The sequence below is a fragment of the Globicephala melas genome, chromosome 6, assembly GCF_963455315.2.
Source record: "Globicephala melas chromosome 6, mGloMel1.2, whole genome shotgun sequence".
NCBI lineage: Eukaryota > Metazoa > Chordata > Mammalia > Artiodactyla > Delphinidae > Globicephala > Globicephala melas.
Window position 1 is genome coordinate 66,538,128 of NC_083319.1, and position 27,947 is coordinate 66,566,074.

Below are 27,947 nucleotides of genomic sequence, written 5' to 3' on the forward strand. Positions count from 1 at the left end.
GCTATCTTTGTCTTTCCCCTTCAATCTACAACTAGTAAAACATCTAAAACACAACAACGAAGCCTCTGTCCAATATATCAGGTTGCTGGAGAATTCCACACATCTGTGCATCTAAAGGTGGGTGGACTGGAACACATGGAGGAGGCTGAACCAAGGGAACAGCAGAGGCATGCTTGAAGTCCTGGTCCATCAGCCATGGCAGCTGAACCCACAACCCCAGAGAACCTGGCAGTGGCAGGGGACGTGGTGCACATGACTCAAGCCTCCTGGCCACATGGTTACTACAGCCACAAGTAACCGGGCAGCAGTGGTAGTGGGGCCTGGTACCCCGTTCCTCCAGCTGCTAAGGCACCCATTACTCCAGCCTCTCACATGCACATCTCATCTGTGGAGCTTATAACACTGGACACCACAGAGGCACTTGCAGGAAACTTACAACACTGGACACCTTAGAGGCACCCGTAGGACCCTGGCTCCCCCTTCCCTTTCCCCCATGATAGTGGAACCTTCAACTTTGGATCCCAGATGAGGGAAGAGCCCACCATCCAAGGGCCCCAGGCAGCAGCAACTGTGACACTGGCAGAAGCAAGGTACCAATGACCCCAGAGACACAAGAAACAATAATGAATGCACAGGGCCACACCTGACAGAGGCGATGGAACGTGGAAAGTGCAGACTCTCAAGTAGAATCAGAGGCAGCTCAGGTAAGAGAAACCCAAAACTTGTGCTATATCACTACCTACTGGAAATCAAAAGAAAGACCTCTAATTTCTAACCTGTTGAATTGCTAGTATCAAGCAGAAAGGTGTTCCCTACTTCACATGCACCAGCAGAGGAACAATTTATCAAGCACCATGAAAAACCACAGTAACATTGTACCACAAAAAGAAAATGACAATTTCACATAAATTAAACTTAAAGTCATGGAACATTGCAATCTGATTGATAGAGAATTCAAGAGAGTTGTCATGAAGAAACTCAAAAAGGGTGTTCATTGAGCTCAGGAATAAAATTAATGAACAGAAGGAATAATTTACCAAAGAGGTTGAAACTAAAAGAAAAGAACCAAGGGGCTTCCCTGGTGGCGCAGTGGTTGAGAGTCCACCTGCCAATGCAGGGGACACGGGTTTGTGCTCCAGTCTGGGAGGATCCCACATGCTGCGGAGCGGCTGGGCCCATGAGCCATGGCCACTGAGCCTGCGCGTCCGGAGCCTGTGCTCCGCAACGGGAGAGGCCACAACAGTGAGGGGCCCGCGTACCACAAAAAAAATAAAAATAAAAAAATAAAAAGAAAAGAAAAGAACCAAACCACAATTCTGGAGCTTAAGAATTCAATAAATGAGATGAAGAATGCATTAGAAAGCATTGGATATAGAGCAGACCATAGTGAAGAGAGAATTAGTGATGGACTTCCCTGGTGGCACAGTGGTTAAGAATCTGCCTGCCAATGCAGGGGATGCAGGTTCGAGCCCTGGTCTGGATAGATCCCACATGCCTTGGAGCAACTAAGCCTGTGCGCCACAGCTACTGAGCCTGTGCTCTAGAGCCCATGAGCCACAACTACTGAGCCTGCATGCTGCAACTACTGAAGGTGGCACGCCTAGAGCCTCTGCTCTTCAACAAGAGAAGCCACTGCAACGAGAATCCTGGGCACTGCAATGAAGAGTAGCCCCCAATCGCAGCAACTAGAGAAAGCATGCATGCAGCAACGAAGACCCCACGCAGCCAAAAATAAATAAATAAAATATAAATAAATTTGTTAAAAAAAAGAGAATTAGTGAGCTCAAAGATAGAAATCTTGGAATGATACAGTAGAAGAAGAAAGAGGATTGAGATATAAAAAAATGAGGAAATTCTACAATAGTTATTCAGCTCTTTTAGGAAGGGCAGCAATAGGGTAATGGGTACCCCAGAGGGAGAAGAGAGGAGAAGGGAGCAGAGAATTCATTTATAATAGCTGAGAACTTCCCAAACGTGGGGAAGGAACTAGATACACAAGCCCATGAGGCTAAGAGAACACCCAAACTGCCTCAATGCAAAAACCTTGTCCAAGACACATTATATTAAAGTTGTCAAAAGTCAATGACAAAGGAAGATTTTGAAATTCAGCCAGGGAAAAAAAGATGGTAACCTACAAAGGAACCCCCATTACGCTATCAGCAGATTTCTGAAACCCTACAGGCCTGGAGGGAGTGGAATGACAAGCTCAAAATACTGAAAGATTAAAAACTATCACCCAAGAATACTCCGTCCAGCAAAGTTATTATTCAGATATGAAGGAGAAAGAAAGATTTTCCCAGATAAATAAAAGCTCAGAGTTCATTAAAACTAGACCTGCCTTACAAGAAATGTTGAACGGTGCTCTTCTACCAGAAACAAAAAGGCAAAAATACACAAAAGTTTGAGCAAGGTGATAAATAGAATCAGAAAGCTGTAATTATTAGAATTGGCTTTTAAATGCTTTTTTATAGCATAAAAGTTAAAGGGGAAAAGTAGAAAAAATAACTGTATCTACTTCAATTTGCTAACAAACTCTCAACGTATAAAGGGATAATTCAAGACAACAAAAACAAAAAGGGAAGCGGAAAAGGATGTAATCTATATATGTAAATGAAGATAAGATGCTATCAACAGAAAAAAGAGTGCTTTATCCATGAGACGTTTTAGACAAAACTCACAGCAACCACAAAGCATAAATCTAGAACAGAGACATGAAAAATAAACAAGGAGAAAACTGAGAAAAAAATCATAGAAAACCAAAATGGCAGACATAAACAGAAAGAAAAAGAAATGATGGAGATATAGAGCAACCAGAAAACAAAAGGTAAAATGACAGTGACTAGTTATCATCTATCAATTATAACTCTTAATGTAATTGATTGAATTCACCAATCAAAAGACACAGAGTGACTGGATGCATTAAAAAACAAGACTCAAGTATACGTTGTTTCCAGGAGACTCATCTCAGCTCTAAAGACAAATGTAAGGTAAATGTGAAGGGACTGAATATGATACTCCAAGCAAATGACAACCAAAATAAGTGGATGTAGCCATACTCATGTCAGACAAAATAGACTTCAAGCCAAAGAAGGTAACAAGAGACAAAATTGAACAGTATATAATGATAAAGGGGACAATTCATCAAGAAGATATAATATTTATATATGCATCTAACATAGAAGCACCAAAATATATAAAACAGTTATTAGTAAATCTAAAGGGAGCAATTGACAGTAACACAGTAATAGTAGGGGAGTTTAACACCCCACCTGCATCAGTGGATAGTTCATCCAGGCCAAAAGTCAACAAGGAAACAGTGATCTTAAATGATACATTAGACCAAATGGATTTGATAGATTTGTACAGGGTATTCAGTCCAAATGCAGCAGAATGCATATTCTTCTCAAGTGTACATGGAACTTTCTCGAAGTTAGACCATATATTGGGACACAAAACAAGTCTCAAGAAATGTAAGAAGATTGAAATCATATCAAGCATCTTTTCAGTGGTATGAAACTAGAAATCAACTACAAGAAGAAAGCTGGAAAAATCACAAATATGTGGAGAATGAACAACATGCTACTAAGCAACTATTGGGTCAACAAAAAATCAAAGGAGAAATCAAAATTTATTTGATGATGAATGGAAAGGAAAATAGGACAAACCAAAATCTGTTGGAGGCAGCAAAAACAGTACTAAGGGAGAAGTTTATAGACATTCAGGCCTACTTTAAGAAACAAGAAAAATCTCAGTTGAACAATCTAACCTTACGTCTAAAGGAACTGGAAAAAGAATAACAAATGAAGCCAGAAGTCAGTAGAAGGAAATAAATAATAAAGATCATAGTGGAAATAAATTAAATGGAGACTAAAAAGACAATAAAAAAATCAATGAAATTAAGAGCTGGTTCTTTGAAAAGATAAAATCAACAAACCTTTAGCTAGACTCATTAGGGAAAAAAGACAAGGCTCTGGTAAATAAATTTGGAAATGAAAGAGGAGGAATAACAGTGGATACCAAAAAAAAAAAGGATTATAAGAGCATATTATGAACAACTATATGCCAACAAGTGGAACAGCCTAGAAAAAACAGACAAATTTTTAGAATCATACAGCTTCCAAGACTGAATCATGAAGAAATAGAAAATTTGAATAGACCACATAACTAGTATAGAAATTAAACAGTAATCAAAAAGCTCCCCAGGCCTAGACAACTTCACAAGTGAATTCTACCAAACATTCAAAGAAGATTTAATACCTATTCTCCTCAAACTCTTCCAAAAAACTGAAGAGGAGTCAATGATTCCTAACTCAGTTTATTAGGCCAACATCACTCTCATAGCAAAACCAGACAAAGAAAACACACAGAAAAAAGAAAATTACAGGCCAATATCTTTGATGAACATAGATGCAAAAATTCTGAACAGAATATTAGCAAGCCAAGTAAAACAGTACATTAAAAGAATCATCACTGGGCTTCCCTGGTGGCGCAGTGGTTGAGAGTCCGCCTGCCGATGCAGGGAGACACGGGTTCGTGCCCCGGTCCGGGAGGATCCCACATGCTGCGGAGCGGCTAGGCCCGTGAGCCATGGCCTCTGAGCCTGCGCATCTGGAGCCTGTGCTCCACAACAGGAGAGGCCACAACAGTGAGAGGCCCACGTACTGCAATAAAAAAAAAAAGAATCATCACCGTGATCAAGTGGGATTTATCCCAGTGATAGAAGGAGGTTTCAACATCTGCAAATCAATCAACGTGATACATCACATCAACAAAAGGATGAAGACCATATGATGACCTCAATAGATGCAGAAAAGGCATTTGACAAGATTCAACACCGGCTTTTGATAAAAATTCTCAACTAAATGTTTATAATAGTAACATACCTCATCATAATGAGAGCTGTAAATGACAAGCCCACATCTAGCATCATACTAAGTGGTGAAAAACTAAAAGCTCTCTCTCTAATATCAGGAACAAGACAACAAGACAAAGAGGCCACTTTTGCCACTCTTATTTAACATAGTATTGGAAGTCCTAGTATTGGAAGTCCTAGCCAGAGCAATTAGGCAAAGAAAAAGAAATAAAAGGAATTCAAATTGGAAAGAAAGGGGTAAAACTCTCACTGTTTGTGCATGACATGATTTTATATAGAGAAAACCATAAAAACTCCACAAAAAAGGCTATTAGAAAAAATAAATACAGCAGAGTTGCAGGGTATAAAATCAACATACAAAACTCTGTTATGTTTGTATATGCTAACAATGATCTAGCAGAAAGAGAAATTAAGAAAAGTCATATTTATAATCACAACAAAAAGAATGAAATACATCGGAATAAATTTAACCAAGGAGGTGAAAGACCTGAACACTAAGAACTGTAAGACCTTGTTGCTGGAAATTGGAGAAGACACATAAATTGAAAAATATTTTATGCTTATGAGTTGGAAGAATTAGCATTGTTAAAATACCCATACTACCTAAAACAATATATAGCTTCAGTTCAGTCTGTTTCCAAGTCAAAAGGACATTGTTCACAGAAATAGAACAAAAGTTTCTAAAATTTATAATGGAACCACAAAAGACCCTGAATAGCCAAAGCAATCCTGAGAAAAAAGAACAAAGCTGGAGGTATCACAGTCCATGATTTCCAGCTAGACTACAAAGCCATATTAATCAAAACAGCATGATATTTTCAGAAAAACAGATACATAGATCAATGGAATAGAATTGAGCACCCAGAAATAAACCAACACATAAACAGGTAATTAATATACAACAAAGGAACATATATATATAAAGACATTATAGCCTTTTCAATAAATGGTGTTGGGAAAACTGGACAGCCACATGCAAAAAAATGAAACTAGACCACTGTCCCACACCATACACAAAAATCAACTCAAAATGGATTAAAGACTTAAATGTAAGTCATGAAACCATAAAACTCGGAGGATAACATAGGCTTTATGTGCTTTGACACTGGTCTTAACAGTGTCTTTCTGGGTACGTCTTTTCAGGCAAGGGAAACAAAAGCAAAAATAAACAAATGGGACTACATCATCCTAAAAAACTTCTGCACAGCAAAGAATACCATGTACAAAATGAAAAGGCAATCTACTGAATGGAAAAGACATTTGCAAATGATATATCTGATAAAAGGTAAAATCCAAAATATATAAAGAACTCATACAACTCAAGAAATAAACAATCCAATTAATAAGTGGGCAGAGGACCTGATTAGACATTTTCCCAAAGAAGACATGCAGATGGCTAACAGGCACATGAAAAGGTGTTCAACATCACTAATTATTAGGGAAATGCAAATCAAAACCACAATGAGATATCAGCTCACTCATGTTAGAATGGCTATTATCAAAAAGACAAGAAATAACAGGTGCTGTTGAGGATGTCGAGAAAAGGGGAGCCTCAGATAGTCTTGATGGGAATGTAAATTGGTGCATCCACTGTGGAAAACTGTATGAAGAGTCCAAAAAATTAAGAATAGAGCTACCATATGATTCAGCTACCCCATGTCTGGGTATTTATTCAAAGAATATGAAAACACTAATTCAAAAAGATATATGCACCATTATGTTCATTGTGATATTATTTACAATAGCTAAGATATAGAAACAACCTGAGTTCCCATCAACCAATAAATGGATAAAGAAGATACGGTATACACACACACACACACACACGTGCGCGCACACATACACACACTCACACACATATGCACAGAGTAGAATACGACTCAGCCATCAAAAAGATGGAATCTTGCCATTTGTGACAATATGTATGGACCTTGAGGGTATTATACTAAGTAAAAGAGTCAGATGGAGAACTGTGTGATTTCACTAATATGTGGAAATCAAAAAGGAAACAGACAAAAACCAAAATAAACTAAAGAGAAACAAACACATAGATACAGAGAACACAGTAGTGGTTACCAGGGGAAGTTGTGGTGGTGGGGGGTGAAATGGATAAAAGGGGTTAACTGTATGGTGATGGATGGAAACTAAATTTTTGGTGGTGAGCATGCTGTAGGGTAGGGTATACAGAAGTAGAAATATAATGTTGTACACATGAAACATATAATATTATAAACCAATGTTATCTTAATAAAAATAAATCTAAAATAAAGTAAAAAGAAAAGTAACTTTTTCAAAGCAAAAAAAATTAATAAAAATAAAATTATATACTGTAGCAGTTTGGGGTTTTGTTTTGTCTGTTTGTGTTTGTTTTTGGCTGCGCTGCATGGCTTGTGGGATCTTAGTTCCCTGACCAGGGATTGGACTCGCACCCTCAGCAGTGAAAGTGTGGTGTCCTAACCACTGGACCGCCAGGGAATTCCCACTGTAGCAGTTTCGGATACTGGTTCCTCACTGCCATAACATCAGGGCTTGTTGACGTTTGCTCATTGTTTTTTTAATGTTTTCATTGGGCCATTTTAGGAAATCTGTTTCCCATGCTGTTAACAGTCTCTCGTGGTTGCTTTTCATAAAGCACAGACCTGGACATGTGCACATTCACCCTGTGATTTTAGCAGGGCTCTCCTTCACTGTCTCTTCTCTTGATTTGTCTGTTCATGTGTCTGTCTCTTGATCTGTCTGTTAATATGTTTGTTTCTTAATATGTCTGTTGGTATCACACCCAGCTGTTGGCCTCCAAAAACTGATGACTGATTAGATTCTTCTGTTGTTTTTGTCAATATCCTGGGACACAAATTGCTCCACAGTCTAATCTAATTAAATCTTGGCCTCTCCATAGGGTTTTTTTAAAATTGTGGTTAAGTAATATAACATAAAATTTAGAATCTTTTATCATTTTAAGTATACAGTTCAGCAGTGTTAAGTGTATACACATTGGTATGCAACCAAGTTGCAGAAACATTTCATCCTTCAAAAGTGAAACTATATTCAAAAACAACTTCCCATTTCTCCTCCCCCCAGCTCCAGGCATCCACTAGTCTGCTTTGTGTCTCTATGTGATTCTTCATATAAGTGGAGTCATACATTATTTTTTGTAAGTGGCTTATTTGGCTTTCCATAATTATCTCAAGGTCCATCCATGTTCTTTCATATGTCAAAATTTCCTTCCTTGTTTATTGTGGTAAAAAACACATAACATAAAATTAACCATCTTAACCATTTTTAAGTGTACAGTTCAGTAGTGTTAACTATATTTACATTGCTGTGAAAGAGATCTCCAGAACTTTGTTGACTTCAAGACCTGCAACTCTGTTTTTTAATAACAACTGCTTAGTGCTCCCTTACCCTAGGCCTTGGTAACTACCGTTCTATTCTGTGTATCTATTAATTTGACTACTTTAGATACTTCATATAAGTGGAGTCATCTGGTATTTGTCCTTTTGTGACTGATTTGTTTCATTAGGCATAATGTCCTCAAGGTTCATCCATGTGGTAGCATGTGACAGGCTTTCCTTTGGGGGCTGCATTGTGCTTCATTTTATGTGTATAGCACATTTTGTTTATTCATTTGACGTTTAGGTTGCTGCCACTTGGCTATTGTGAATAGTGCTGCTACAAACATGGGTTTACAGATATCTCTTTAAGAACCTGCTTTTAGTTTTTTTAAATGTATATGCAGATGTGGGATTGCTGGATTATATGGTGGTCCTGTTTTTTATGTTTTGAAACCCCCCCCATACTGTTTTTGAGAGTATTTTTACAGTCCCAGCAACACACAAAGGTTCCTAATTCTTCACGTCCCAGCGAACACCTGTTATTTTCTGCCTTCCCTTCCCTTCTCTCATTTCCCTTTCCTTCCATGTTTCCTTCTCTCTTTCTCTCTTACATCCACCTACACACCCACCTATATATCTATCATTACTCTTTTTTAATAAATGGGAATTTAAGAAGTAATTCTTCTTAAATTCTTCTTATAAAACAACAGTTTACATATCTTAAAAAAATATTTTACTGCTAAAAACAGCTAACTGTCATCTGAGCCTTTAGCAAGTTGTAGTAGTAACATCAAATATCATTCATCACAGGTCACCATAACAAATATAATAATAATGAAAGAGTTTGAATTACCAAAGTATGGCACTGAGACATGAAGTGAGCAAATGTTGGAAAAATGGCATTGATAGACTTGTTTGATGCAGGGTTACCACAATCCTTCAATTTGTAAAAAAAAATGCAATATCAGTGAAGTGCAATAACGGGAAACATGATAAAGTGAGATATGCATGTACTCACAGTGCTATCTTGGCTGAAAGCCAATATTTTTATCTTCAAAAGTTCATTCTAGTTACTGCAGGGAGAATATATGAGGTATGGGTGCATTGCTAGAGTAGATTTTTAGTGCTTGACCTAAAGCTTGTTGCTCGCTTTTGTACATAATGAATGTATAGTGTATTTTGGGGTATCCTCTACTTTTAGATAAAATATTTATTTAATATTTTATGAAAATAAATTAATTTTATAATATATTTTTGAGAAAAAATATTTTTGAAAAAATGTACATCAGTTTTTCTTTTTTAACATCTTTATCAGAGTATAATTACTTTACAATGGTGTGTTAGTTTCTGCTGTGTAACAAAGTGAATCAGCTATACATATACATATATTTCCATTTCTCCTTCCTCTTGCATCTCCCTCACACCCTCCCTATCCCATCCCTTTAGGTGGACTCAAAGCACCCAGCTGATCTCCCTGTGTCATGCAGCTGCTTCCCACTAGCTATCTATTTTACATTTGGTAGTGTATATATGTCCATGCCACTCTCTCACTTCGTCCCAGCTTACCCTTCCCCCTCCCTGTGTCCTCAAGTCCATTCTCTGCATCTGCATCTTTATTCCTTGTACATCAGTTTTAAAATTGTTTCAAAATGAAAAAAAGATTTAGAGAATTATCAGGAGGAAAAGACCAACTTTGAACTTTAGGTGAAATTTCACCACAATCAAGTGAACTCAGCATGATCTGAACCTGAAACATTGTAAAATTATTTTTATTTTTTTGCTGCACCATTTTTTCTTCTCGAGTGTATCTGCATTTAAAGTTGAGGAAATAATAAAATATCTATTTGTTTTGAGTAATATTTAAGTAAATGAGCTCTTTTTTTGTTCATTGTAATTAACTTTTTTCATTATATAATACTTTACGGTAATTTTAATAAGTAAATTTCTACATAGATTTTCAAATTTATTAGCTTCAGATTCTTAACTTTCACACCAGGAGACGATGATACTTTTACAGTTTCTGAAAAAAGTAACCTGTGACTGGTGTAAAATTTATTGATTGTATTAACATTTTTTAATTTAATGAAAACAAAATTTAAAGCACTACTGATTTTTCACTGTTATTTTGTGGATTAAATATAACAGGCTTTTAATTTTATTTATTTATTTGATATTTATTATATTTGTGATATGAGTGCTCTAATTTTAGGCCTTTGAAGACAATTTAATCGAAGCAAGGAAAGAAATTGAAGTATCACAGAGTAAATATAATGCTCTATCATTACAGTTGAATAATAAACAGACTGAACTTATCCAGAAGGATATGGATATTACCCTGGTCAGGCAAGTATACTCACTCCTTAATTTAACATTTTAGAAATGTCCTTTGTTATGCAGAATGCCAGCATTTTTGTTTATTATTAACACCCTAAAATGACAATATATGTCTTCTGTGAGTACTTATGTTTGTGCATTGAAACTATCTAGAATTAACAGGGACAATCAGGGGTTTCACAGGGCTGAAAAGAATCATGCTCAAAGAGTAGCCTTGGTTCAGTTTTTAACAAGGAGGATGCATTCATTCCTTGTTTCCTTCTAAAATTCCTACCCATGCATTATGTAATATTATTGTTATAATGAATAATAAATGAGTGATCCAGTTTTGACGTTTTATTTTATTATGTTCTAAATAGTTTTAGTTTGTGAAATATTCTTTCTATATCAAAATAGTTAATTCTGTAGCACTACTCATAAAGTGGAAGTACTTGAAAAACTTTTTAAGTGTTTTGAAAGATGTTAAAACTACCTATTAATTTATTTTATAATAATCTTTATCAGAAAATATTGTTAGAACAGATCATAAATATATATACACATATACATACATATGTTATACATATATACACATGTATGTATGTGTGTACATTTTAAAATTTGAACTAATTAAAATAAATCATACAAAGTTTATCACATACCTGTATAAGCACAATTTCATTCTCTGAAATATGTCATATATTTTTATATGTAATATACTATATATATAATGTTTATATAGATATATAATTAACATATATAATTATGATATACATAAATATTTATATATACTTAATATTTATTTTTATATATACTGTATTACAATATATATATTGGGGCAGGATTTTTTATTGGGTAATAGATTAATACATACTATTATATATTTATATATAATATATAGTAATTTATATTATATATGTTTTATTATATGTAAAAATATATAAGCATTATATATTATAAATGAAAGCAAAAATCCATTGTGTCACATTTTAAAAATCTTTTTACCATAGGGTGAGGAAAATTATTTCTTTACAGATGATAGACTTTATGCACTCATGGTATAATTTTTTTAAGCCAGTAATTTGATGGAAGGCAAAAAAGTAATTCTAAACAGTAATAGAATCTTAAGTTTTAGAAGCAATCTTAAAATTTTTAATTATTCCTATCTTCTTCCCTATAAAAAAGCTTTTAGCCTTTGCTTGATACTTTTAGTTTATAAGTTTCTCAGTACTCTTCAAGACTGTTCTTTTTATTTTGTTCAAATTTCTAGATTGTTTCATATATTTAGTTGACATTTGGCTTTTTACAGTAGGCACCCATTTGTATCCTGATTCCTTATCTAGAGAATCTCAGAAACAGTCTAATCAGTTCTGTAGTTCAGACCTTCAAATAATAAAAGATAACTTTATTAATAAATTTTTTATTAACTTATTAACTGCTTCTGTTTCTCATAATTTTTCATGTATATGTTTTACAGACGTTATATTGTTTTGGGTTGCCTTTCTTTCTCTTTTTTTTGTTAGTAAAAATATGTAATATAAAATTCCCAAATAAATGGTTAAGTGGAATATTATGCAGCTGTAAAAAGAAAAAGGCAGCTCTGTATATATTTACACAAATCCTCCAAATAAAAAAAAGTGAAAAAAGCAAGCTGTAAAAAAGTGTGAATAGTTTGCTACTGTTTCCTTTAATAAAGCATATTTGTATGTGCACAGACTTCTGATAGAATACAGCAGGTAAGGGGGCTTCTGGAGAGGGGCTGGGGTTTGGGGACAGGTAAGACAGGGAGACTTCTTCATTAAATGGTCTCTTGTAACCTCTGCACATGTGGCCTCTTAAATTTTAAAACATTTTTCTCAATTCAAGGACTCCCAAGGGTTGTACTCTGGCTATGAATGTAAATGAAAGCTGCTGGGTTAATTTTTCTACTGAGCTCTTGGATAATCATTAAAATATCAGATAAAAATAATCTCTGTTTTGGAGCTGTAGTCTCAACATCAATTAATATTATTGCAGGTATTACATAAGGAAGATTTACTACAGTTTGCATTAACATTATCTTGTGTTCCTTGCAAAAGTTCCAACTGAGTGGAGGTCAGGCAAAAGGAAATTAACCTGGGCTTAAAATGTGCTCACTGGTAATCCAGGCAGTTTACTAAGAGTTGACTGTAGTTCAATCTAAATTTACCAGGGAACTGTCATTATCTGCCAACACCACTCTCTCAAGCAGACTGCCCAAACGGCTGCATTTCAGCCCTCTTCATTGTAAGAGTGAAACACAGCTGGGCATATTTTTCATCTCTTGTAAGTGTCTCTACTTTTCTTCCACTCTCAGTTGAAAAGACCTACATCTAACATGTTTGGTTTTTTTTTTTTTGGCTATGTTGTGTCTTCGTTGCTGTGTGCAGGCTTTCTCTACTTGTGGTGAGCAGGGGCTACTCTTTGTTGCAGCACGTGGGCTTCTCATTGCGGTGGCTTCTCTTGTTGCAGAGCATGGGCTCTAGGTGCACAGGCTTCAGTAGTTGCAGCATGCAGGCTCAGTAGTTGTGGCTCATGGGCTCTAGAGCACAGGCTCAGTAGTTGGGGCGCATGGGCCTAGTTGCTCTGCGGCATGTGGGGTCTTCTCAGACCAGGGATGGAACCCGTGTCCCCTGCATTGGCAGGCGGATTCTTAACCACTGCGCCACCAGGGAAGTCCCTACATCTAACTTTTGATCTAGTTAATATATTTTCAGGTTGGCTATATTACAAAATTCAAAAAGTAAAATTTATGAAAGAACAACAATTTGAAAGATCACTAAAACAAACTTGTACAATAAGCTATAAACTCACCATGTTTGGTTATCCTGAGCATTAAATCTTTTGACTATTTTTACAAATGGGTGTTATGACAGCATAACATTGTTTTTCCTGTATTTTATGAAATAACATTTAAGAATTAAATTCCCCTGAGATAATAAAAAAACTTTTTAGAAGAAGTATATGTATTCCACCTTCCAGTGTGATATGGTGTCCAGATATCAAGGACGTCTAAATAAAAATAAAATGTTGGAGAAGTTAAATGCTAATATTTTTCAAAAATATTCTAGGCAAGTTGTACAGATTAAGGAATGAAAATCACATTTAAACCAATCCACGTGGTTTAAACTACTGTTGCTATCACTGGGCTATGACAGTTACAATTCCACAACTTTTGTAATGTGACATAATGTGAAGGGGAAGCAAAAACCACCTCAGTTTTCCAGCTCTTTGGAGAGATCTGGGGCAAAGCAATCAGAATTCAGTAACAGGATTTTCTCAACTGAACCAAGGACAGAGAATAGATGGTATGAGACAACTCCCTGGCTGACTGTTACCTTTGGCCAAATAAGGAAAATGTCTTCTACAGCCAAAGGGAGATGAGAACCTCAGTAGGTGGATGGATTTCAGATTTGCACTAAAATTGACTTCATTTGGGATGCGGAAGCATCTAGGTGAAGGCCGGTTAATTGATAATTGACATCTCCTCCCAGTCTCTGCTCTCAGACACTGAGTTGATTATGCTTCTTAAATACTTCATGAACTCCATCCTGATCTCTTTCGGTCATCCTTAAGATTTGAGTGCACCAGCTTCAGCTTGTTCAAGGATGGCGCCAAAGCTGGGTTTGCTTTGTCACTTCCAGAGCCTGGTTTATGGTGTGCACTCAACAGATATTGAGTATCCTGTAAAAACTGCTGCTGGACGAAGCAGGAATACCACATCTCAGTTTCCTTCAGGTGGCTTGGGATGTCAGCATTGAAGATGATCACCACCCCATAAGAGTCCCTCATCAGGGCTGGCCAGCAAGACTCGAACATTGGATCGCCACCACAATCCCAGAGCTCAGATTCACACCCCGTGCATTTGTCGTTGCTGGTAACATATGGGTTCTCAAATTCCAGGATCCTCATTCCTTGGGTTGGGTTGTATTTGGCGATGTCAGAAGATTTTGTCAGGAAGTTGGCCCAAAAGGTTTTTCCACTCTCACAGGGCCCCACAAAGAGGATCTTGGCCTTCAGCATTGCGGTCTGCTGCCCAAAGACCTGCCAGAGCACACCCAGGTGCTGCCGGAGCCCTTGCTGCTGTCAGGGCAGAGCCTGGGTTGCCTTTCTGAACGCATTCCATCTTGTCAGAGTTTGTATCGTCAATATTCTTAAAATATGACACCTGTAACTACATAAAATATTCCAACAAGACCTTTCCATTTTAAAGTATGATGATTTTAAACTATTGGATGGAACATGCGGTCCATTCTAGGGTACAGTGCAGTGTTATGTGAATGGGATTTGAAAAATTATGTTTTCTACTAAATTTTGCACCTGCATTTATCTGTATAGTTGAATTTAATGTACTGCAAGAACTATAAGCTGCAGTAAATAAGGCAATGATATCCATAGATGGACATTTTCTTACAAGATGGTAAAAAGATGAACTCTGTGTAATTTTAAGTGTTTGATTATAAGGACTCAAAAAGGAGGAGGTAATAGCACAGAGCTTGAAGACTTCAGAGGACTTTTACTCAGACCATCATTATAGGGTAGTAGTTGAGATGTCTTCAGTGTTTTTCCTGAATTGTTTGAATAATCATTTTCTGAATACACTACATGTCTCCTTCATCTTTATTTCTTGTGGGTGTGCATGTGTGTGTGGTGGTTATGATATACCAGCATTACTGTACTGAATCTGTATATTGTGCAAAAGACATACCAAGCCATAATTATCTGTAGGAAAAGTGGTCTAGGCACTTTCTTATTTGGATATACTTTTACTTGTTGATAAATGATGGAGTTGACCTAGCTTTATTTCTTTATGGGTTTATTTCTTTGAATTCCTAATTATTTGCATATTTATTGAATAATTAATCTGTGTTACACATTGTGCTATGGAATAGTGCTGTGAACTACCACAAATGATTTTTACCTTGCGTTAGAATATAAATAAAAAAATAAGTAAATAATATACATGTCTGTAACATATACAGAACATCTTAGTATAAACCTAGAACTTGCATAAAAGTCAGTAACCAGTTAAGTTGCCTAACTAAAATTTTTGCCTGACTGGTAATGATTCAACAGTTACGTGGAGAGTGAGCTAAATGAATAGCTTAACTTCCATTGAGAAGGTGGGCTAATGTCAATTGATTTGGGAATTTTTCTTAGAAATTAGTTGTGAATCTCCGAAAAGCAATGAAAAAATAAAGGTCAAGACAGAGCAGTTACAATTTTGGTGAGGAATATCATCAAAGTCAGAATCCTGAAATTGGACTAATGCATCTGGATTGCTGGTGTTCCTAGGCACTTGGCAGAAGCAAGTGTAAATTAACTCTGGAGGATAATAAAGCAATTCTGTCCTCAAATTATGTCTACAGTTTTACAAACTAATGTCTAGCACATAGTCAGAAATATCAAGTATGTGGTAAAGCAATAATAAAAATTAAAAGACGTAAGAACTGGAGGAGATTGGTTCAAGATGGCAGAGTAGAAGGACATGCGCTCACTCCCTCTTGCAAGAGCACCAGAATCACAACTAACTGCTGAACGATCATTGACAGGAAGACTCTGGAACTCACCAAAAAAGATACCCAACATCCAAAGACAAAGGAGAAGCCACAATGAGATGGTAGGAGGGGCGCAATCACAATAAAATCAAATCCCATAACTGCTGGGTAGGTGACTCACAAACTGGAGAACAATTATACCACAGAAGTCCACCCACTGGAGTGAAGGTTCTGAGCCCCACGTCAGGCTTCCCAACCTGGGGGTCCGGCAACAGGAGGGGAAATTCCCAGAGAATCAGACTTTGAAGGCTAGCAGGATTTGATTGCAGGACTTTGACAGGAGTGGGGGAGAGATTCCACTTTTGGAGGGCACACACAAAGTAGTGTGTGCATCAGGACCCAGGGGGAAGAGGCAGTGACGCATAGAAGACTGAACCAGACCTACCTGCTAGAGTTGGAGGGTCTCCTGCAGAGGCAGGGGGTGTCTGTGGCTCACCGTGGGGACAAGGGCACTGGCGGCAGAAGTTCTGGGAAGTACTCCTGGGCAGGAACCCTCCCGGAGTCTGCCATTAGCCCTACCAAAGAGCCTGTAGTCTCCAGTGTTGGGTTGCCTCAGGCCAAACAACCAACAGGGAGGGAACAGAGCTCCACCCATCAGCAGGCAAGCTGATTAAAGTTTTACTGAGCTCTGCCCACCAGAGCAACACCCAGCTCTACCCACCACCAGTCCCTCCCATCAGGAAGCTTGCACAAGCCTCTTAGATAGCCTCTTCCAGCAGACAGTAGACAGCAGAAGCAAGAAGAACTACAATCTTGCAGCCTGTGGAACGAAAACCACATTCACAGAAAGACAGACAAAATGAAAAGGCAGAGGACTATGTACCAGATGAAGGAACAAGTTAAAACCCCAGAAGAACAACTAAATGAAGTGGAGATAGGTAACCTTCCAGAAAAAGAATTCAGAATAATGATAGTGAAGATGATCCAGGACCTCCAAAAAAGAATGGAGGCAAAGATGGAGAAGATGCAAGAAATGTTTAACAAAGACCTAGAAGAATGAAAGAACAAACACCTAGAAGAATTAAAGAACAAACAAACAGAGGTGAACAATACAATAGCTGAAATGAAAAATGCACTAAAAGGAATCAATAGCAGAATAAGTGAGGCAGAAGAACGGTTAAGTGACCTGGAAAACAGAATGGTGGAAATCACTGCCGTGAACAGAATAAAGAATGAAAGAAATGAAGACAGCATAAGAGACCTCTGGGACAACATTAAATGCAACAACATTCGCATTATAGGGATCCCAGAAGGAAAAGAGAGAGAGAAAAGACCCGAGAAAATATTTGAAAAGATTATAGTTGAAAACTTTCCTAACATGGGAAAGGAAATAGCCACCCAAGTCCAGGAAGTGCAGAGAGTCCCAGACAGGATAAACCCAAGGAAAAACATGCCGAGACACACAGTAATCAAATCGCCAAAAATTAAAATCAAAGAAAAATTATTATAAGCAATAAGGGAAAAATGACAAATAACATACAAGGGATCTCCCATAAGGATGACAGCTGATTTCTCAGCAGAAACTCTACAAACCAGAAGGGAGTGGCACGATATATCTAAAGTGATGAAAGGGAAGAACCTACAACCAAGATTACTCTACCTGGCTAGGATCTCATTCAGATTTGATGGAGAAATCAAAAGCTTTACAGACAAGCAAAAGCTAAGAGAATGCAACACTACCAAACAACTCTACAACAAACGCTAAAGTAACTTGTCTAAGTGGGAAACACAAGAGAAGAAAAGGACCTACAGAAACAAACCCAACACAATTAAGAAGTTGGTAATAGGAACATACATATCAATAATTACCTTAAATGTGAATGGAATAAATGCTTCAACCAAAAGAGAGAGGCTCACTGAATGGATACAAAAATAAGACCCGTATATATGCTGTCTACAGGAGACCCACTTCAGACCTAGGGACACATACAGACTGAAAATGAGGGGATGCAAAAAGATATTCCATGCAAATGGAAATCAAAAGAAAGCTGGAGTAGCAATACTCATATCAGATAATACAGACTTTAAAATAAAGAATGTTACAAGAGACAAGGAAGGACACTACATAGTGGTCAAGGGATCAATGCAAGAAGATATAACACTTATAAATATATTCACCCAACATAGGAGCACCTCAATACATAAGGCAACTGCTAACAGCTATAAAAGTGGGCATCGACAGTAACACAGTAATAGTGGGGGACTTTAACACCTCACTTACACCAATGGACAGATCACCGAGGCAGAAAATTAATAAGGAAACACAAGCTTTAAATGACACAATAGACCAGATAGATTTAATTGATATTTGTAGGACATTCCATCTGAAAACAGCAGATTACACTTTCTTCTCAAGTGCACATGGAACATCGTCTAGGGTAGATCAAATCTTGGGTCACAAATCAAGCCTTGCTAAATGTAAGAAAATCGAAATCATACCAAGGATCTTTTCCAACCACAACACTGAAATTAGAAATAAATTACAGGGAAAAAAACTTAAAAAGCACAAACAGATGGAGGTTAAACAATACATTACTAAATAACCAAAAGATCACTGAAGAAATCAAAGAGGAAATCAAGAAGTATCTAGAGACAAATGGCAACGAAAACATGACGACCCAAAACCTATGGGATGCAGCAAAAGCAGTTCTAAGAGGGAAGTTTATAGCAAAACAATGCTACCTCAAGAAACAAGAAAAATCTCAATCTAACCTTACACCTAAAGGAAGTAGAGAAAGAAGAACAAACAAAATCCAAAATTAGTAGAAGGAAAGAAATTATAAAGATCAGAGCAGAAATAAATGAAATAGAAACAAGAAAACAATAGCAAAGATCAATAAAACTAAAAGCTGCTTCTTTGAGAATATAAACAGAATTGACAGACCTTTAGTGAGACTCATCAAGAAAGAGGGAGAGGACTGAAATCAATAAAATTAGAAATGAAAAAGGAGAAGTTGCAATGGACACTGCAGAAACACAGAGCATTATGAGAGACTACTACAAGCAACTCTATAGCAATAAAATGGACAACCTAGAAGAAATGGACAAATGTTTAGAAAGCAATAACCTTCCAAGATGGAACCAGGAAGAAATAGAAAATATGAACAGACCAATCATAGGTAATGAAATTGAAACTGATTAAAAATCTTCCCACAAGCAAAAGTCCAGGGCCAGATGGCTTCACAGGCGAATTCTATCAAACATTTAGAGAAGTGCTAACACAGATCCTTCTCAAAAGCTTCCAAAAATATTGCAGAGGAAGGAACACTCCCAAACTCATTTTATGAGGCCACTGTTACCCTGATACCAAAACAAGACAAAGATACTACAAAAAAAAATTACCGACCTATATCACTGATGAATATAGATGCAATAATCTCAACAAAATGATAGCAAACAGAATACAACAACACATTCAAAGGGTCATACACCATGATCAAATGGGATTTATATCAGGGATGCACGGATTCTTTAATATACGCGAATCAATCAATGAAGAATAAAAACGATATTAACAAATTGAAGAATAAAAATGATATGATTATCTCAATAGATGCACAAAAAGCTTTTGACATAATTCAACACCCATTTATGATAAAACTCTCCAGAAAGTAGGTATAGTGGGAACCCACCTCAACATAATGAAGGCCATATGTGACAAACCTACAGAAAAGATCATTCTCAGTGTTGAAAAACTGAAAACATTACCTCTAAGATCAGGAACAAGACAAGGATATCCATTCTCGCTAGTATTATTCAACATACTTTTGGAAGTCCTAGCCACAGCAATCAGAGAAGAAAAAGAAATAAAAGGAATACAAGTTGGAAAAGAAGTAAAACTGTCACCGTTTACAGATGCCATGATACTATACATAGATAATCCTAAAGATGTGACCAGAAAACTACTAGAGCTAATCAATGAATTTGGTAAAGTTGCAGGATACAAAATTAATGCACAGAAATCTGTTGCGTTCCTATTCAATAACAACAAAAGATCAGAAAGAGAAATTAAGGAAACAATCCCATTTACCATTGCAACAAGAGGAATAAATCTACCTAAGGAGGTAAAAGACCTGAACTCAGAAACCTATAAGACACAGATGAAAGAAATCAAAGGTGATACAAACAGATGGAGAGATATACCATGTTTTTGGACTGGAAGGATCAATATTGTGAAAATGACTATACTACCCAAAGCAATCTACAGATTCAGTGATATCCCTAGCAAATTACCAATGACATTGTTTACAGAACTAGAACAAAAAATCTTAAAATTTGTATGGAGACACAAAAGACCCCGAATAGCCAAAGCAATCTTGAGTGAAAAAAACAGCTGGAGGAATCCGACTTCCTGACTTCAGACTATACTACAAAGCTACATTAATGAAGACAATATGATACTGGCACAAAAACAGAAATGAAATATAGGTCAATGGAATAGGATAGAAAGCCCAGAGATAAACCCATGCACCTATGGTCAACTAATCTATGACAAAGGAGACCAGGATATACAATGGAGAAAAGACAGTCTCTTCAACAAGTGGTGCTGGGAAAACTGGACAGCTACGTATAAAAGAATGAAATTAGAACACTCCCTAACACCCTGCACAAAAATAAACTCAAAATGGATTAAAGACCTAAATGTGAGAGCAGACACTATAAAACTCTTAGAGGAAAACATAGGAAGAACACTGTTTGACATAAATCACAGCAAGATCTTTTTTGATCCACCTCCTAGAGTAATGGAAATAAAAACGAAAATAAAAGAAATGGGACCTGATGAAACTTAAAATCTTTTGCACAGCAAAGGAAACTATAAAGAAGATGAAAAGACAACCCTCAGAATGGGAGAAAATATTTGCAAACGAAGCAACGGACAAAGGATTAATCTCCAAAATACATAAACAGCTCATGCAGCTCAGTATTAAATAAACAAACAACCCAATCAAAAAATGGGCAGAATACCTAAATAGACATTTGTCCCTAAAGGACATACAAATGGGCAAAAGGCATATGAAAAGATGCTCAACATCACTAATTACTAGATAGATGCAAATCAGTACTACAATGAGGTATCACCTCACACTGGTTAGAATGGGCATCATCAGAAAATCTACAAATAACAAATGCTGGAGAGGGTGTGGAGAAACGGGAACCCTCTTGCACTGTTTGTGGGAATGTAAATTGATACAGCCACTATGGAGAACAGTATGGAGGTTCTTTGAAAAACTAAGAATTACCATATGACCCAGCAATCCCACTAGTGGGCATATACTCAGAGAAAACCATAATTCAAAAAGAAACATACACCCCAATGTTCATTGCAGCAATATTTACAATAGCCATATCATGGAAGCTTCCTAAATGCCCATCAACAGACGAATGGATAAAGAAGATGTACATATATACAGTGGAATATCACTCAGCCATAAAATGGAACAAAATTGGGTCATTTGTAGAGACATGGATGGATCTAGAGTCTGTAATACAGAGTGAAGTAAGTTAGAAAGAGGAAAACAAATATCATATATTAATGCATATATGTGGAATGTAGAAGAATGCTAGAGATGAACTGGTTTGCAAGGCAGAAATAGAGACACAGATGTAGAGAACAAATGTATGGACACCAAAGGTGGGGAAAGCAAGAGTCGGGGGTGGGGGTGGGATGAATTGGGATTGACTATACACTAATATGTATAAAATAGATAACTAAGAAGACCTGGTTTATAAAAAAATAAATAAAATTTAAATTAAAAAAACTGGAAATGAAAGATAAAGACCTAGTTATTTGCCTATATATGAGTAATTAACATAGCAAACCCAAAAAAAATTTATAGAAAGATTTCTAAAATTAATAACGTGGATTTAGCACACTTGGTAGATACAAGGTCAGTGTAGAAAATTCAAATGCATTTTTTATGCCAGCACAAAAATTAGGAAATAGACTTAAAAAGAATATAATTTATAATATAGGTAAAAATATGAACAGCAAATATAATGAAAGATATGTGTTACCTTTATACAGAGATCTGTAAAACATTATTGAGAGAAATAGAAAGTCTAGTATGTACAGATAAATACAGAGTTCATGATTTGCAAGACTCAGTATGATAAAGATGTCTATTCTCTCCAAATAGATATTGAGATTCAGAGGAATACAAATTATCAGCAACAGGAAACTATTATTACCCCCAGGCCAGAAGGGGCAAGGAGAGAAGCTTTTACTGGATCTCTGTGAGAAGTCTAGCCCTGGGAGAGAGGCTGACTAATAGGAGAAGTATTCTTAGATACAGGAACAGAGACACTGCCAATTGTGGCTCATTGGAGAGGGAGATAGGGAAAGAAATACCTTGACCTCTTTTTCCTTTACCCTCTAATCATGGACCAGCACTTTCAGCTACTCAAATATAAACCCAGAAGAAAGGGAGCCAATGTAATATAGTCTGTGGAAGTTGGCCTCTCAGGCTAGATTGTAGTCTAGAGTACAGAGAGTAATAGTGTAGAGATGATGAATATTGGATAAGAGAATATGTGGTGCATTCTCCATTTCTGCTCTTTTTCAGAGCTTTCCTGGACATTTATTGCTTAATTAATTTTTCCATATAAACTTTAGGTTAAACTGGCTTATTTCTTGTTTGCTATTTTATTATGGCATCAAATTTAAAAGCAAACTGAAGGAGAATTGCCCTCTTGATGATGTCAGTTTTTCTGTCCCAGAGAATGGGAGTGCCATTACATTTGTTTCAGTACCTTTCTGTCCTTATGAAATGTTTTGTTCCTTATGCTGGTTTTGACCTTTCTTCTTAAATTTTTATTCCTAGCTCTTTCATGGTTTTTGTTACTGTTTTAAATGGAATCTTTCTTTCCCCTATAGTTTCCTATTGATTTTCCTTTTATTACTTGTTGTTTTTGCTGTGCTATTCTGTTTTGATGTGTTATGTTTTGGTAGGTAAAGTGTCCAACAAAGTTATTTTGATTTTACTGTGAATTGTACTTTTTACTTTTTTCTGTATAATATTTTTTGCCTTGAGTTTTAATTCCTCTGAAATTAATATTGCTATTCTTTTTGGGGGGTTATATTTATATGGTAACAAACTAAGTACATAATTGTTTAGGTATAATGATACATGTGAATTATAAGAAAATACATGTAGTACGGAAAAGTACAAAGAAGATAGAGGGAAAAAATTAGAGTTAAAATACAACCCCAGAGGAATAATAGCCATTAAAATTTTATTAGAATCGTTCTATATTTTTCTCAACACATATTTATAGATTGAAGAGTAGGTAAACAAGTTCTTAGATAAAAGGGACTGTATTGAACATTTTTGTTTGTTTGTTTTTGGCTGCATCGGGTCTTCGTTGCAGCACATGGGATCTTCATTGTGGCATGCGGACTTCTTAGTTGAAGCATGAAGCTTCTTAGTTGCGACATGCAGACTTCTTAGTTGTGGCATGAGGACTCTTAGCTGCTGCATGCACGCAGGATCTAGTTCCCTGACCAGGGATTGAACCCAGGCCCCCTGCATTGGGAGCATGGGGTCTTACCTACTGGACCACCAGGGAAGTCCCGAACATGTTTTTCTAATAAGTGATAACTTCAGTTTTTGTGATATAATGGAACAATAGACACTGAAGTGAAATTGAAAGAATTATTAAATCTCAGATAATTTTTTCTTCTCTATAAGAACCACTAACTATTTTTCTAAAACTAAGAAAGAAATGGCATGAAAAAAACTTTGGAGGTTGATGTAATTATGTTTTTTTTTTTAAAAAAACTACATTTCATCTTGAATTGGATTTGATACCCTGCTATGTACACTTAGTAAAATAGGACATACATTCAACCATTTTAACTCCTTCTCATTTTGCATCTCAGGATTTATAACCTTTATCTCCTCATGCATAACCACAGTGCCTAAAGATATTTAGACTTAGTTTTCTGTATTGCTTCAGTGCTCTTCACTAAACTTTTTACTCTTGATGTGTTTATTCCTATACTCAATTTTGATTCACCTTAAAGGCCCATTTTTACCAGGGCCTTCTCTGTTGCTGGAGTATGCTTTCTCCTCCATTAACATCAGATTTAGCCACGTGGCCTGTGGAATGAGTGTGAAAGTGATGTATATCATGTCCTGGCAAGTGTTTTAAAAGAGTCATTGCTTGAATTGCCTTTACTTTTTGCCCTCTGCCATTAGAGTGGCATATTACTAATGCCGTCTACTGCTCCAGTTTGGGTCTTAGGATAGGTGAGAGCCACATGTAATGTGAGCAAGCAAATCTTTGTTTTTGTAACAGTACGTTTTGGTTTTTTTTTTTTTTGGTAACTGCAAAATAACCTATAGATGCTGTCTGAAACCCTTTGTCAGTCTTTGCTATCAAATTTGATGTCTAAAGGGATATTCCTAATTTCTCCTATGGCTTATTCAATCCCTTAGTAAACATCACTGTAACTGAGCAATACAGTATTTTTAATCAGCTTAACATTCTTCTTCTTTTTTTTAATCTTAAAAAGTATTTATTTATTTATTTTCACACACACACACACACACACACACACACACACACACTGTATTTTATTTTTACAAGAGAGAAATAAACTGACACCAAGCATTGTAAAGGGATGACCACAACAAAAGCAACAATGATTGCAATTACCAGACATGAAACACACTCATACTATGTCATAATATTGACAGAAACATAGATCAATGCAACAAGATAGAAAGCCCAGAGATAAACACACGCACCTATGGTCAACTAATCTATGACAAAGGAGGCAAAGATATACATGGAGAAAAGACAGTGTCTTCAATAAGTGGTGCTGGGAAAACTGGACAGCTACATGTAAAAGAATGAAATTAGAACACTCCCTAACCCCATACACAAAAATAAACCCAAAATGGATTCGAGACCTAAATGTAAGACCGGACACAACATTCTTCTTGAGATGGGAAGAAGTGTCGTTGGTTCTCAGCATCGTCTTAGCTCAACCTACCCTTTCACCCTTTCCTTTATTCTTTTTAATCCGTGTTTGGAGAAACTTCTCAAGTTTGAACCTACCAATTAATTTTACTTTCCATAGTTTTGGTTTGCCTCATAACTTCTCTCATTATGGATTTTAATGCTATTATGACATCTTTCTTTCTTAACAATCTTTCTTCTTTATGTTATCCTCATCATTTCATCCATTCAACAACTGTCTTATCCCATATATCCTAGAAAACAGAGGCTGAGTGAAGGTTACTGATTACTTGCTTGAGAGATTCAATTCCAAGGCAGAGTGAGTGAGAGAAGAATAATCTGAGGCAGGGAAGGATAAAGAGTAATTCAAGGAAACACATCATTGTGCTGGCCACTGCTTCATGATGAGCCATGAAGAGACATCAGGTGCATTGAATTAGACACTCAGGTTGATTCTGGACAGACTATAGAAAGAAACCATGCCCTATAGCAATCCATCAGATAGAAAAAACAAAAAAGACAAACAAAAAAACTTCTTGTGTTTTATCTTCCATTGATCAAAGTTTGCTGCTTATACCATGCCTGTGTTGTAGCATTTTATCCTAATCTGGAAGTGGTACAAGGAGACAAATATGCTAGGCATGCAGCTGGTTGACCTCAAGTGATGGAGCCACATAGCTGCATAAATGTTATAGGCTTAAGTGGTAGTTAATAGTCTGAGGCAGAGCAAGGGACTAAGAATCTAGGAGGCTGGTGAGCTGAATCTGAAGAGGTATATAAGATGTGTCTAAGACAACAACCAATATTTAATAGGCTACAGGAACTATGCTAGGTTGTCCCTTTATAGCAGTGAGCACAAAAGTCCCTACCTTCACAGACATTTTTGTTAAGATTATCTTCACATCTTGACTTTCTATTGAGATAATTAAGAGAAGTGCAATGGTTTCTTTTTCATACATTTTCTAGACCTTTCTTATAATTCCTTCAGTAACTCCTACTCAGAGGTATAATTTTCCTCTGAGTATGCACAATAAAACTTCTTTTTTCTTAATTCTAAGCACTCCTTTTAAATAATTCCTGTTTGTTTTTCTTTACTTATTTTCAAATGAAGATAGGTCTACACAAGTTCAGTGTTTTCCAGCGGTCCAGATATATGTTTCCAAAGCCTTATTTGCAGCTTACTTTGATACTGATCAGTTTCCACTTTCATATTTGCAACATTGTTGTACATTCTATCTCATCTACTTTTCAGATGGTGGTGTGAGAAGACACAAAGAAAGAAACATTTATACATAATATAAAATTATGCTTCCATTCCGTTTACTGAGAGTATGCCCAGAAAATAGCACAAGATGAGAGACAAGAATATGCTCTTCTCTTAGTTGATTTTTACTCCCCAACTGTCTCATAGTATGAACATCTCCCAACTCAAGTGTTTCTTCTGATTAAAGATACATATATTTTGTTCCAGATGACCCTTAAATCCAAGCCAATGACTGATTCTGGCCCTCTCTTTAAGAAAAATTATCTTCTATTATTAGAGGAGAACGTTTTCTGTGTTTTATATTGTATTGAAAGATGATATGTATTATCTTCATCATGTCTCCTTTCTAAACGCAACATTTACTTAGGTCTCTTGGCTAACACATATCTTGACTATCTGTGCTGATGGAATTTTATTCTACAGCTACTGCCTATCTCCTTTGATAATTCTTGCCAGTGTTATTCTTGAAAAATGACAATACTCAGCAAGAATCATTACTATGTGTCTCTTCTCTCCCTCTCTTGTATTATATTTTCTTAAGGCATGTATCATTATTGATTCTCTTCTTTCCCTTCCCCCATTTTTGGACTATTATTTTCTACAGGTTTCAGTTTCTTGAATAGTTACAGAAAAAAAGTGCTATAGTCTAAATGTTTGTGTCCACCCAAAATTCATATGTTGAAATTCTAATGCCTAATGTGATGGCATTAGGAGGTGGGGTCCTTAAGGAGGTGCTTCGGTTATGAGGGTAGAACCCTCTTGTAAAAAAGACCTCTCAGAGCCCCCGAGTGCCTTCCACCGTATGAGGATGTAACAATAAGTGTGCGACCTGGAAGAGGGTCCTCACTTGACTATGCTGGCAGTTTGATCTCTAACTTCCAGCCTCCCCAACTGTGAGAAATAACTTTCTGGTTTTTGTAAACTACCTAGTCTGTGCTGTTTTTGTTATATCAAAAGGACGAAGGCAGATGGTGTATGTACATCTATCTGTGTGGGTTCAGGGGTTTCTGTTGTATCTGGAGAATATTAATACTCTAAACCTGTAAAAGAGCAGAGTTCCGGAATTCCCTGGTGGTCCAGTGGTTAGGACTCGGCGCTTTCACTGCTGTGGCCTGGGTTCAATCCCTGGTCAGGGAACTGAGATTCTGCAAGCCATGTGGCAAGGCAAAAAAAAACCAAAATAGAAATTAAAAAATAAATAAATAAGCAGAGCTCATTTCTCCCATATTAATATTCATCCATGTTCAACAACTGTCTGCATATCTTTTATGTTTCTTCTTTCTTTTAAGATTTATCTTATGTGAATGAATCACCATTTTGAGGTTATAAGTAAAGAACAGTCTCCATTAAAAATAGTCTCCAAAATATATACTATAATGTATACTTCTGTGAAATACATCTCTATAAATATCTTTCTCTTCAAATTTATTTTACAACATATTTTCCAGTTTTATATGACCTGTATCACACAGGATTCACCACCACAGGAATCTGGAAACCTCTATCCCAGAGGTGTGGTTTTCCTGGACCCTTAGGGCCATGAAGACTGTCACTCCAGTTCATTTGTCCTTCTGCTTACCAAGTTTACCCTGGGTGGGTTGCAAGGAGTGATTTCACCTTGTATT

At 36.5% G+C, this 27,947-nt stretch overlaps 1 protein-coding gene and 1 pseudogene across 4 annotated transcripts in view; one reads left to right on the top strand and one right to left on the bottom strand.

Annotated features, from left to right (window-relative positions):
• CNTLN (centlein) overlaps positions 1 to 27,947 on the top strand; it is a 331,593-nt gene that overhangs the window by 111,316 nt on the left and 192,330 nt on the right. For 3 of the 4 annotated variants that reach the window (XM_060300962.1, XM_060300963.1, XM_060300965.1), the window contains one exon: positions 10,415 to 10,552. In XM_060300962.1, the coding sequence (XP_060156945.1) occupies positions 10,415 to 10,552 (138 nt within the window). The remainder of the gene's footprint in view (positions 1 to 10,414; positions 10,553 to 27,947) is intronic. The other variant, XM_060300964.1, reaches the window with a different exon arrangement.
• LOC115844032 (intraflagellar transport protein 22 homolog pseudogene) lies at positions 14,074 to 14,559 on the bottom strand (annotated as a pseudogene).